The sequence below is a fragment of the Curcuma longa genome, chromosome 20 (assembly GCF_044706935.1).
Source record: "Curcuma longa cultivar G26 ecotype Majalengka, Jawa Barat chromosome 20, ITB_CL_G26_1.1, whole genome shotgun sequence".
NCBI lineage: Eukaryota > Viridiplantae > Streptophyta > Magnoliopsida > Zingiberales > Zingiberaceae > Curcuma > Curcuma longa.
This window is the reverse complement of record NC_133880.1, coordinates 9,173,854-9,187,904: the sequence shown is the minus strand read 5'-3', so window position 1 is coordinate 9,187,904 and position 14,051 is coordinate 9,173,854. Positions and strand designations below refer to the sequence as shown.

Below are 14,051 nucleotides of genomic sequence, written 5' to 3'. Positions count from 1 at the left end.
TGACTGGAATTTATCATTTTTTATTTAGAATATGTTATATTTAAATCTTATTTAAAAAAATTAAAAAAATTTGTAACACTGAATCATTTAAGTATATATATATATTTTAATTTATTTTGATGATCAATAACAAAAATTTCAGTAGTATCAAATGAGACCTTCAAAATTCATGGCAATAAAGGCGGCTGGATTATCAAAAATAAAAAAAAAAAAGAAAAAGAAAATAAGCCTTGCGAGAAATGAACTCACATCCTCTCGCACCGGGTAGCGAGCCTCAGACCACTAGAACAAACGCCTAGCCAGTTTTAAAAGGTAAAATTTATTTAATAATAAATTTATATGAAAGTAGTTGATTCATAACAAGTAAGGGCATGTTTGGTAGGGGATAATAAAGCTTGTAAATAATTTTTTTTATTTAATAATATTTTAAAGATGCAATATAATGTAATCCTTTACAAAAACACAGCCCACTTTTGTAATCTCGATTATTCCTCTTCATTCCTCTTCCCCACGCCGCACGCCACCGCGATCAGTCATCTCCTCTTCACCTCTCGTCGGAACGCCGCAACCCTAAAACCCTGCGATCAGATTTCGCCGGCCTGTCAACAGAGGAGACGTTTCGCCGGCCTGCCAACGGAGGAGACAACCCTAAAATCCTTCTCTTCTTCTTTTTCCTCGTCGATAGCAGCCCTAGTTGCTGCTCTTCTTCTACGGCAACTGAAATCCATTTGCAACAGCTAACAGGGTAAGCTTCTCCTCCTTCCCTCCTTTCGTTACCGATCGGCAACTGAAATGCATTGCCTTCTTTTATGTTTCATATTTCAATATTAATTACTTCTTTTAAAAAGTTTCTTGTTTCAATATCTATTATATATGCTTCCTGTTGAAAACTGGGAAAAAAATGGTGTGGAGTAGGACTCATTTGTAAGACAAAATTTATCACATAGAGAACTAGTGCTGCTCGATCTCTTTGATTTGAGTGCCCGGTAGTGCTGTTGGGTTTTTTAAGTGCTCGATCTCTTGTTTCAATATCTATTATATTTGTAATTATCTTGTATTACCTATGTAATTACTAGGGTGTTTTAAGTTGTCAGTTCATGTATTACCTATGTAATTACTAGGGTTTTGTTGCGAGGTAGAGCTGTTGGGTTCCATATGATCTATCCAAAAAAACAATAAAACACAATTCTGAAATCAAGAGAAATTCATTCACTTCAAGACTGACTTTCATTCATTATCATTAGGCCAGCATTATAAACTAAGAAAGAGACGACTCTTTGTTGAACTATTTAAGTGCTTATTGCTTACTGATCTTACATTCCTTTAATTGCTGCTAATATTGAAAATCTGGATTACAAAGCAAACTCGGAGTTTATTATTCTAGTTGTCGTGCTAATGCATTGCAGCCGGTGGAATGACGAATTACTTGAAAAGGCGATATGTGAATGACATTTTTGCTAGGAGGGAGATGATATATAATTTAGCATACGAGAGTGACACTACTTGCATAGCACAACTGCTAAACTATTGGAGGTAGATGAACAAGTAGCAATATCACTACATTTGATAGCGTCAAGAATAGAACTATACAATTTCGATTCAAAAGGTCTGGCCAGTGGTTTTTTTTTCACGCCTTCAATATTCTTACAGGTAAATTTTTATTTTTTACTTCTACCGCATTCCTGGTGTTCTTTTGGGCAGTAGAAACACATAAACCAAAGTCTTCTTATTGCCTAACTTCGGTTGGCTTTGCATATTTGTAGTAGCGGAAAAGTTGAGGAAGTTTTGCTGTTTGCTTCACCATAGGTGATAGAAATCCATGTCCTATATCGCGGAAAATCAGAGAAAAAAAATAAGAACAGGGATAGGATGATCACTTTGAGGGGATTGACTTCCAATAATCAAGTAGCATTGATTAATCAAAAGAATTTTGCTTCATTGCTTCCTCAAATAGTTACATAATGACTCTATATATAATCCAACGACAATACCAAATCAATATAAAAATTATTAATAAATCTAATAATCTATTCAAAGGATAATTATTAATAAGGCTAATGATTTATCTAAATTAATAACAATCCTAATAGCATATTCTAAAAGATAATATTTTGAAGGGGTTATTTGAATAAGTTTATCTACGGATCGTATCATTCCACCATCCTTCAAAATAACCTTGTTCTCAAGGTTGATCTTTTTTTTCCTCTTTTTGTTTCGATGATTTGTATAAAATAGCTTTTTATTATGCAACAATTGAAATCTCCTTTTAACAAAGACAAATGATCTTTTATAATTATTTCTTAAATTTGAAATTTTTCTTTGGATCTTCGTTGCAAATTTATGAGCATACCAATACTTTCTTTTTCTTCGCTTAGCCTTGTGTTGGGTCTTGACTTCACGATTTGTTGGATGTTGTTGGAGATGACAATGTATTATCTTGTTGTTCTCTTGTATGACGGAAGTAGAGATTGTTGTAGATGCAATAATTTCAATCATGAGTGTCACAATGATGGATGAATTCTCCTTATCACTATCAAAGTTTAACTTTTCATGCAAATTGTCTTTATAACTATCTTCTTGTTGTTGTTGAGATTGCTGATTTACTTCTTCTTGGATTGGCGTGCTTGAGTTGGAGCCATCATCTAAACGATCCTTCAGTTCTTTTACTATTGTGACCAAGGATGCTATAGTTTTTTCTAATTTCTCCAATCTTGTCTCATACTTAGCTCCAAATTCTATAGCCCATTTTGGAGTAGAGTTAAGACCATGCATTTGCTTGTTAATGAATGTGGACTTGAGTTGTGGAAGAATCTGATGCTCAGGGCTATGCGATGATGACGATGGAGAAGAACTTGACTCTGATACTAAGTTGATAGGAACCCGTGTCCTATCTCGTGGAAAATTGGAGAAAAAAAAAAGAACGGGGATAGGATGATCACTTCGAGGGGATCGACCTCCAGTAATCAAGTAGAATTGATTAATCAAAACAATTTTGCTTCATTGCTTCCTCAAATAGTTACATAATGACTCTATATATAACCCAACAACAATACCAAGTCAATATAAAAATTATTAATAAATCTAATAACCTATTCAAAGGATAATTATTAATAAATCTAATGATTTATCTAAATTAATAACAAATTGCATTCCTGGTAGTAGAAACACTGAAACCAAAGTCTTCTTCAGGTCGGCGTCGTATTTGTAGCAGAAAAGTTGAGGAAGTTCTGCTGTTTGCTTCACCATAGGAATCTGTGTTAGCAAGCTTTTGAATGGCTCAGCCTCGCAGTAATGTGAGTTTGCTTTTGCCATCATCCTTTATGATATTTGCTGGTGTGCCGGTTGTTTTTCCATTTACATGTCTGCTTCTAACTTTGCGAATAGGCTGTTGGAGTTGATAACACTTTTCGAAGGAAATGGGACCGAGACGAGTTTCTTCAGAAAGCCCGGGAACGGGAAAGGCAAGAGGTGATTCGTAATCGCCTTGAATAATACAGTCATTTTGATTTCTTATTTTGAGTACATTAAGTACTTTTTTTAATAGTTGAATTTCTTATTTTGATTTCTTCTTTCTTTGACACAGGAGGAGGATAGGTTTAAATCCAAAGGTATGCTCTTGGAACATGCTGATATTACTAGCTAAATTTTTTCTTTGCATGATAATTGTTTGGTCAATTACTTTGCCATTTGTTTTTTGATATGCTAGACAAAGGTCCTCCTGTGCAAAGGAAACCCCTAAAGCACAGAGACTATGAGGTTGACCTTGATTCCCGCTTAGGGAAAACTCAGGTTTGGATTCTATCTTTTGAGAAGCCTGTGTAAATGTATTGATAACTATCAAATAATAAAGGATTCTAATCTGGACAAAGTTTCTTGTTTCTGTGCAGAAACTTTTCGCTGATGAAAAAACTACTATATCCCCTAGAACTGTTATGCAATTTTTTTTGGACAAATAAAGTCATATCACCTACTCTTTTTAACTGTAACTTAATAGTTCATATATTAATGATCACTTCTTTATCATCTTATGATAATGGTTGGCAGAAACATGCACAATTGTTTAGTGTCTTCAAAGGATCTTGATTGATAAGATTATCCCTGTAAAATAAGAAATATATGGTTACTTGCCAATCATAACTTAGTCTTTTTGTTCGTTTATTTCAGGTTGTTACGCCAATTGCACCTTTGAGCCAGCAGGTATTTTTTATTGACATTCTTGGAAAACTTTTACAAGTTTAGACAAGTGCAATTTTGCTTTTTGGAGGTGTGGCTTGTTTTTACCAGATTGCTTAAATTTCATGTCAAAGAGACAGCAGTTTCTAGTTTATGTGAAAGTTGGTATGTGCTTAAGTTTGAAGAAAGCTGGAGGTTGTGTTGATTTAATGAAGTTTAGCACAATATCTTGTAGAAATGTATCCATAATACCTCTGTAACTGAGGATCATCAATTTATCAAATGTTTTGAGAAACAAAAAATAATTTTAGTTGCTTTTGGACTTTAATAACAATTTGTACATTAAAAATTTTACAATTTTATTTAAAGTTTTATCAAGTATACTGCTAGGATAATTAAGACATATACGTAGGCATCTTAGAGAGAGGACATTTTTATTGTAATTACAAATTTCAGGGTTATCATGCTCGTTTATTTTAAGATGTTAGAGCAAATTGAATAGCGTGGAATAGAGCAAAATTGATTATAAATTTATTTTGATGCTGGTGCTCAAGTTTCATTAGGTTGCAAAAGGACTGGAGATAGCTTATCTCTGTGTTCTTTTCCTCCTACGTGTCACTATTATTATTATTTTTCTTGTTGTTTTGTTGCTGAGGACAAAAGGTTCTATGATTCCATCAATCTGGCATAATAGAGCCAATAAACTGACATTTTCATGGTGAACTAGTTGGCTTGGAAGGTAAGAATGTTTAGAAGAATCAGAAACTTCAGAAGTCAATTCTTTAATCTCAGCCTCCCCAATATTATAGGATATAAATGCATTATATCCATGATCTTACATTATAACAAGCAAGGGATGATGACAGTGCATGGAAGTTCCAACGGCGACCTGATTACTGCTTAGATTGTTTTAATTGTACTGATTTGTATTTTGTAGCTTGGTAGCACTGTGCATTCTGCAATTACGTTGTAAAACATTCCACATTTGTAGAAGATATAAATGTGATAATTGAATTTATGTTATGTAGGCTGGATACTATTGTGCAGTCTGTGAATGCGTTGTAAAAGATTCAGCTAATTACTTGGACCATATCAATGGAAAGAAACGTATGTCTCTGAGTCTTATTTTAACTTCTTTCGGGGATCACAATAATATTCTACCATGCTGGTGTTTCGATTCTATACAGATCAGAGAGCTTTGGGCATGTCTATGAGGGTGGAGCGTGCAACTCTTCAGCAGGTCTTATTTCACTCTCAGTTGATTTAGGTCCAGAAGTTGTGTACTGTTTTCATTTAAATAGCACTTGTATTTTCTTTTTCCTTTTCTTTTGACAAAGAGTATTGTTATTTTTTTTGGTGAAAAAAGAAAAAATGGACAAGAAGACTCAACATTCACCTGGTATAATCTCTAGACCTAAAAAAGAAAATGCATTCTCACTTACCTGGTCAAGCAAAAAAAATCAAAATCTTACCCTGACATATAATCACAAGTAAACAAAGTTGCAAAAAAGACAAGAAACAAAGCATGTTATTTGACTAAAACTAACCCAAGAAATTGAATAAAAACACCCCTTGCGTATCAATCAACTTAACCTGTAACTTTTCTCTGCAAGAGTTTCTTCTCAACTTTATCCACCTGTAAACAAAGAAGTCAGCTGATTCGCTTCACAATGATTGAAATTGAATATAATCCTTAGAAAACTGTGTATAGTGGAGTGGTAAAAAACCTTTTGGCCACATAAATCACTTCAATTATTGCTACATATATGATTGGAATATAAAAAGATGTTCGAGAGTGCCTTTACATTTCTGCAAGATATTTTTCTCTTTGAAGACTTCTGATATCATATATTAAACTTCAATATGCTTCTGTAGATATCCTTTTAGGAATATTTTATATCTACTCTCAATCACCCACTCTTCATTCAAAGTTTTTAATCTTCAAAGTGCTTATGTCCATGCAGAATAAATTTTACTAAGATATGTTCAAGTGATTATCTTGTGAAAGCATTTATACAATTTCTTGTCAAAATAATTATTGTATGACTTAATCTAAATAATGTCTTGTGTTTGAAGCTTCGAGGGTTTAGTATTTGTTCATAATTATAACTTAGTTAAGATGATATATGGACTATTTGAGTATTATACTTCTTTTTTTAATACAAATTGTTTGAAAGAAATAAGTGCATAACATGCCATAGTTATTACTCTCATTTACCAAGTCCTTTTTTCTTCCTTTCTTACTTCTGCACTTCAATCACTGTTCAACAAAACTAAATTAGTTAAATCACCTTTGCTCCACAGTTCTATCAAATACATTATTATTTTTCCTTAGCTACTTCCCATAATGGCTTTCACCATTGGTTTTGCAGCTGCAAAACTTGGTACAAACTAAGCCTATGTGTAAGTTTTCATATTTCTGCAACACTCCCAAAGGGAACATAGATTACTAACATACTAGGAGGTTTCTTGGGTGGTCTTCACAAATAATATATGATATATATTAACTTAATAAAATGGTCTTGCACAAGTGTTGTGTTCTTAGTCACAGTACATGGAGATTTGGGAGGGCGAAAAGTTATATGGGAAATAGGTGTTAGAGTTCCATGCTTTGGCTGCATCTTCCAAGCCATTGCTATTGATCTCTTTTGGGAGCTATCCTCAAAAGTTTATCCTCGAAAAGTTATGAAATATGTTTAGATTGGGTGTGGCTCCAAGTAGATGACAGAACGAGAAAAATAGATCTAGATGAATGAATATGTTCAAAGGCAATTACTAGTTTTATAGTTAGAAGATTTGAATCTATTGTAGCGGAAGATGTAAAAGTAGTGGAAGACCAAAGAAAAAACTAATCAATGCAATAAAAAGTGCTTCATTGTTTTGAACATTGCTAATGATATTGTCTTGCATAGAACTCAATGAAATGGAAGAATAAGTTCATGTAGCCGATCTCAAATAATTGCAACAATATGGCTTGATAATGATAATATATTATGGCTTTCACTTGCACATTTGGACTAACTTGCTTAATATATTTTGGAGGCCGTATAACGTTTCATGGATCTAGGGTTACTCCCTTCTGAATGATATTACAGTAGCAGTGAAAGTTATATGCTTGATAATGCTTGAAAAATAGTTCTCAAGTTCATATAACCCATCTCATTCCATGTGATCAATATGAAGCAGAGTGAAACCCAGATTAGAAATAAATAGTCTTCCAAATCCGTTAAGAATAATCACATACAAATGACTTGTTTTTGATGTTCTCATGCTTGGAGCAGAAGGAACAAGTTGTGAAGTTTTAGTGGTTCTGGGTGGTCAATCTCATTTTAAACAATAACTGATGGGAATCCAAGTCTACTTTTTATAGTGTTCTGTACTTGAGTCACGGTGCTTATCAAGCTACAGTGAGATACTTTAATTTAATTTTCAATTAATGTGGACTGAAAAAAGTAATTTGTTATCGAGGATCGGCTCAATGCCTTTCACTTTCAATGGGTTGCTTTATCTGCTACATCTCACTTAAAGGTTTCTCATGTTAGAATGTTCTTCTGAAATTAGCCTGTTTCACGTGATGTAACAGGATAATCTGCCAATATAATGGCCCTATTTGTCAACTATATGTTCTAGTTTCATGATTGGTTTTTATTGATTCAAAATCGTCTGCCAGCATAATAGCCATATATATCAAAGTTTTGTTTTAGTTTCATGATCGATTTTTATTAATTCGTGCACTTTTTAATATTTTTGTGATGCCCATGTTATCTTCTTTTTACACAGGTTCAAGAACGATTTGAGTCACTAAAGAAGCGGAAAGTACCTGAAAGCTTTACTGAGCAAGGTAACAAACTGTATGATGAATTTGAGATGCCAGCATTTAGACCATCATGCACAATTGTAGACATATATATTGAACTAGTAGTCAATTATCATTTAGTTTTGATGTGTTTGCATAGATTTGGATGAAAGGATAAGGAAACAGCAGGAAGAGGAGGAGGAGCGGAAGCGGCTACGCCGTGAAAGGAAGAAGGAGAAGAAGGTAGGCAGTTTTCTTGCGGTACTGGATCATGGATGTGGTTTTTCTCAGGGCTTGCATTTTTTCTCTACCTTTAGGATCTTTTATAAATTTTCTGGAATTTGATAAAGAACATTTTAGCATGAGATATGAAGACGTTGAATCCATAATCTCAGTTTCTTGCATGCTACTCTTTGTTATTTACCTGTAATTGGCTTCCTTTTTCCTTTGAATCCATAATCTTCAGTCTCTTGCATGCTACTCTTTGTTATACCTGTAATTGGCTTCCTTTTTTCGTTAACAAAATGTATGATCCTCTTTCTATGAATTATGCTACCCATGAATTATGCTCTTTCTATGAATTATGCTTACTGGCAAGAACCATTTCATTTGTCTAAGAACTAGTAGTTAAGGAATCTTGTGTATCTTTGAATTCACATTTCTATCAGGAACATTCATTTGGAAGATAGATAATGAGTTGATCTAGCACGACCTTCTATAAATAATTTTATGATAGATAATTCCTTCTGTAGTGAGATAATTTCACCTGATACAGCAGGCAGTATCACAGAATTGTCTGTGCATACAAACATTTCAGGGGCATTTGGTCTTACACATCACAATAATCTAGACATTATCGTTAACTTTTTCCTGGAACACTCTACTAATGACACAATTAACGATGAACACTCAAACAATCCGTTATGCATTCACTTGACATTTATCCTGTATACTAACTGGTGGAGTAATGAGTTTCAGAAAGAGAAGGCTGCCCAAGAAGAAACGGAGGATGTTGATCCTGATATGGCTGCTATGATGGGGTTTGGAGGCTTCAAGTCGTCGAAAAAGTGAACAGCAGGTGCTTGGAAATGCAAATTCAAGACTTCGCTTGCTTGCTTTGTTTGCATCAGAGTTTGGTTCCCAACGCCCACGTCTTTTGGGTATAAAATTTCTTTGTGCATGTGTTTTATGTAGTGGTTGATGCCTGGGTTGATGGCGATGCTCAATGCTCTGTTTCAGTTTAAACTTGCAAAGCTCAGATAGTTTGAGTAATTCAATTAATGATTTGGAAGAAACTTGTGCGTTCCGATCGATCCTAATGTGATTGCATTGTGCATCGACATGTATGAGAGAAATGTATCTGGAATTTGTAATCCCTTTCTTATGCATACATCCTAAGAAAGAGCAAAGAGACGATCGAGCAGCAACATATTCAAAACTTCCTAGTAGACCAGGAATTGGAATTTTAAAGTATTTTTCTCAACTATTTTGCAGTTGTTTAAATATGCTGAATGTATATGTAATTGGATGATAAAAAAAATGGTATTTTTTAGACCGTGCAGTTAGTTATGTGATTTACTCAAATCGCATAGTTGATTTTGGGATTATTCAAATAACGTATCCTATTTCTATTTTAACATTCTGCAAAATCTCTCCTTGTCGCGTTGTCGTTTGAATTAGATTTGCAATTTGAATTATTTTTTTATTTTTTTCTCTGTAAAAATTTAAAATATGATGTCGAAGTCATTCTTTGCTTGTGCGACAATCTTATTTTTTTTATTGATTTTTTTTGTTGAACGTCATCTACTTTAGCAATTTATCTTGACATTGTCGACCGCCCAAAGCTCTTGCATCATCACTTTCTCTGTGTCTGTACCACCTTCATCTTGACTCCTTTGTTCTCCAGCAGCATCACCTCCACCTCCACTTCTTTATTCACTGGCCTCATCACCTTTAACGTCTTCTTTATTCCTCATTAGCACTACCTTCATTGAATTCTTTTCATGGCTTCATCATCTTCAACGGCTTCACTGTTCACTGACTTCACTTCCTTCAATGACTTTTCTCTTCTTCGACAGCATCATTTTCATCTGTTTCTCTATTCACCGGTAGCACTACTTTTACTTTCATCACATTCACTTCGGGATAATGTCAAAACTTCAAGATTTCAACTTGTTATCATCTTGAAGGATAATTTTTTTAGGGTATATGTTATTTATTTTTGCATTATAATTGCTTTATTGTTATAGAAAGCTTAGATTAACTTATGTAAGAAATATCCAATTGTTAAGTATGAAGAAAAAGTTACACTAGATTAGTAAATTTAGATATTTTAGAGTTTTTTTTTTTCTAAAACTACCACAAAGGGGAAAGGGATAAGGAAAGGGTCATTCAAAAATGCATTTCCATGAAAAATATATTAGTGTTATAAACAATAACCTTTTTGTGTCATTTCTCAGCATATCAGAAATTTCACAATTTAATAGATTACTAGAAACATATTTTAGAATTAGAATTCTAAAATAAAGACTTTTAAAATTTCTAACATAGTTGTGTTCTTTATAATAAAAGATGTAGTAATATTGTTTGGAATCTCAAACAGAGGCATATTCTAATGTTGTTATGGTCAATTATTCAAAAGGTTTTTTGTAAATAAAGAACTGAATTGATCCAGATTGAAAAACTTGTTCAAGACTTATTATCTCAGTGTGGATTCAGATGTGGATGTTTTGCTATTTTATAAATTTTATATTTTGTATCTTTTTTCTTCAATTTTGTTTGCTTCTAGTACATATAAGTTATCTTTAGGGATTATAGATATTATAGATGATTTTGATAACTGAAGAAATTATAATTGAGTAGAGATAATATATAATTATATGACTCTTTAACTCTTAATATTTGAAGATGTTTTTGCATCGAAGACTCCCTAGCCCTATCTTCTCACTATCGTATATGAAGGGATTTGTTGATCCACTTGCTATAAGTTTTGATTAACTAGTTAATTTATTTCATAAATGGGTAATATTATCTAATTATTGAATTATGACATAGGCTTGGTTTCTTAAGTATATCCCTATTCAACCGCCAAGCAGCATCGTATCACCAAGAATAAATAAGTGGAGGTCTATTTATTCTCATATAGAGAAAGTAGAGGCTAAGTTAGAAGGAGTCTCATCTCCTAGGCAACCATTATGTGTATTTCAACTAATATTAAATTTATATTTTATAATTAAAGTTTTTAATTAATTATGTATTGTTATTAATTTTGTATATTATTATTGATATTCTCCTTATCCTCGAGGAATTTCATTTACTTGAAATCCCCTCCCTCTTGATTTTGAGTCTACACCACAACAGGGTGAGACATCGATTGTACAATTTCATATGAACTCACAAGAAGCAGTCAGATGTTTAAATTGCATTGAAAAAGAAAAAGAAATCATAATTCTTACCTTTCAGAATGAAAAGTTTATCTAAATTAAATGAGGGATTAGTTGTTATTTTGTAAAGGGAAGATTTTTCTTATCTAACTAGCCACAATGCAAAAGATCTTTATTTTGAAGAAGTTTCAATTAATATGATGAGGAGAGGACACGACAGAAGTCACTATGATCTCAAGACCACTTCTAAAGATATACCTAAATGGCTAGCAATAGTCTATGGTAGGAAGAAAAGCAAGAGATGAATAAAGGAGAATGAAGGAGTAACTTGGAGATAAAGTCTAGGGTTGTGGATTTTAATATGCAAGAAGAGAATATTGCTATATTAATCGACGATGAGATTGATGAAGAATAGGTGACACATAAAAGGCAAGGAAGGAAAAAATAAATTAACACTTTGAGACTGAACACTAAAGTAAGTTGATATTTATGCAATAATATTTAAGTTTGATACTAATTGCATTTTCATTGATTATATTTTTGTTGTTAAATATATTGAGTTGTGTTTATTTATAGTATCTCAAAAGGAAATTTAAAGAAACAAAAAGAAAATATGATAAAAAGATGTGACCTACCTGATATTAATGCTTCAAAATTTGAAATGACATATTTCTGTCTTTGTATGGAAGGAAGGTTACCACCCATTGACAATAGATGGTTTACAAAAAGAAAATATGATAAAAAGATGTGACCTACCTGATATTAATGCTTCAAAATTTGAAATGACATATTTCTCTCTTTGTATGGAAGGAAGGTTACTACTCATTGATAATAAATGGTTTACTTTCATGTGTGTTAGGCATCATATTTACAGACTAGGAAATAATCAATGCTTATATTTCATTATTCTTTAGGGAATCATCTTAGTCTAGTAGGTCATATAATAAATCTATATATTGCTCAACCAAATTCACGGTAAAAAATTCACTTCATATTATAACTTTTTATTATGTTTGTGATATTATATTATTACACTAATTTATTATCATATCTTAAATCTTGCGGTCATTATACGAACACTTATGGGAATCAACTTTATACTAAATTACCAAAATGAATCTAGTTATCGAGAAGTTAGGTATATTTTTATACATATAAATATGAATCGTGCACATTATCATTTAATGACTATGGACACTGATAAAAAAATCTTTTACTATTTTAATTTGTTGTATTACAACTCTAGGCATGATCAATATTTTACAGAGATGGTTATTATTAATTCTTTAAAATTTACATTCTAGCACTATGTCACATTACTATATGTTTTTATAAATTATCTTTGTCCATACGATGCTCACAGGTATCTAGATTGAAAATATTTCTCAGCAATAAATTAAAGGAAATGCACGATGGATTACAAGATTACCACCCTTTAAATGAATGAGCCTCTACCAAAGTTGATTATCCCCAACAAATGTTATCGTAAGTAAATTTACTATATTGTTAGAAAATTTCAATGATATAATGTGATTATATTTTACTTACTATTTTAATTTTGTGATATTATAGGAACGATTGTGGTTTTTTCGTTATGCAATATATTAGACATCTATTGTACAACATTGATATGCAATTCGTTCAAAAAGACATTCATAAATTTAGAGTAGAGGTTGCAATATCAATCATTAGGGATAAATTTTATAAATTCAAATTAGAATGAAACATAAACTTTATTGTTATAAATTAATGTTTTTGTCCTTATGTTGTTGAATTTATAATATGTTATATCTTCTAAATTGTTATTTGTTGTCTTGTTATTGTATTCTGATTTGAAAATTATTTTATCTAGCAGGACATAGCCGAACTCTTGACATGAATGTGACTGGAGCTAGAATAAGCTCTCTCCTTGATATTTAGGGGGTTCACCATCTACATTAAGTGGATCTAGTATACATGCAACAACCTATTTGAATTGATACATATTGGATGATATTGTTCATGTTATAAGTTATAATTTATACAGGATGCTGGGCATCTGGATTGGCTGACGTATGCGCTTCCCGATTTACCCTGGTGGTCGGTGGGAAACTTCCGTGGGACCGGACCGGCCACCCCCAGGGATTGAGTCCATGAGACTGACTGGGATTTATCATTTTTTTAAGTGAGATCTTTATAGTATGACAATTGTAATTTTATTAGATTATTGTTGTTATTGAAAAAGTTTAGTTTGTAAGTTGTAAATTGATATTTGATATGTTATAAAATGATGTTGCTATTTTATTTGGGAAATATTTTATTTGAGTCTATATTAGTATTAAATTGTTGTTGAGATTTTATGATACAAGTAGAGTTGTAAAATGATGGTTTTCGTTTTAACATATTAAGGAATGTTCGATTCGTGTTCAAAAAATCGTTGCTCAATAGGATGTATCACATTAGTATTTAAAGGCATGGATACATTCATGAGGATTGTTCGAGTACTACAGAATCTGGCCCCATATCATTTTGAGGTTTCTAAATCCATCAGCCACTTTTGCTCGAAACCAACTGATAGACCTTAGCTATTCAAAAAATTAAAAACTTTATATCTATAGAAAGAGGGGAGTCCATGGAATATATTTAAGGTGTCAGTTAGTGAGTATCATTGTCGTAGAAATTATAAAGAGCCAAGACACCTTTTCCCATGTCGATTCATG

At 32.4% G+C, this 14,051-nt stretch overlaps 1 protein-coding gene across 2 annotated transcripts; it reads left to right on the top strand.

Moving 5' to 3' along the window:
- The first annotated feature begins 503 nt into the window (after positions 1–503).
- LOC141814039 (uncharacterized) lies at positions 504–9,264 on the top strand. 2 transcript variants are annotated; one of them, XM_074702038.1, is made up of 12 exons: positions 504–745; positions 3,190–3,293; positions 3,385–3,468; positions 3,584–3,608; positions 3,707–3,789; positions 4,165–4,197; positions 5,202–5,280; positions 5,361–5,413; positions 7,954–8,014; positions 8,130–8,212; positions 8,948–9,047; positions 9,164–9,264. In XM_074702038.1, the coding sequence occupies exons 2-11, from the start codon at positions 3,273–3,275 to the stop codon at positions 9,038–9,040; spliced, it is 615 nt and encodes a 204-aa protein (XP_074558139.1). In that variant the 5' UTR covers positions 504–745; positions 3,190–3,272; the 3' UTR covers positions 9,041–9,047; positions 9,164–9,264. The 2 variants fall into 2 exon arrangements, with proteins under 2 accessions (XP_074558139.1, XP_074558138.1); XM_074702037.1 differs by having other exon boundaries at positions 8,948–9,264.
- Positions 9,265–14,051: the final 4,787 nt, after the last annotated feature.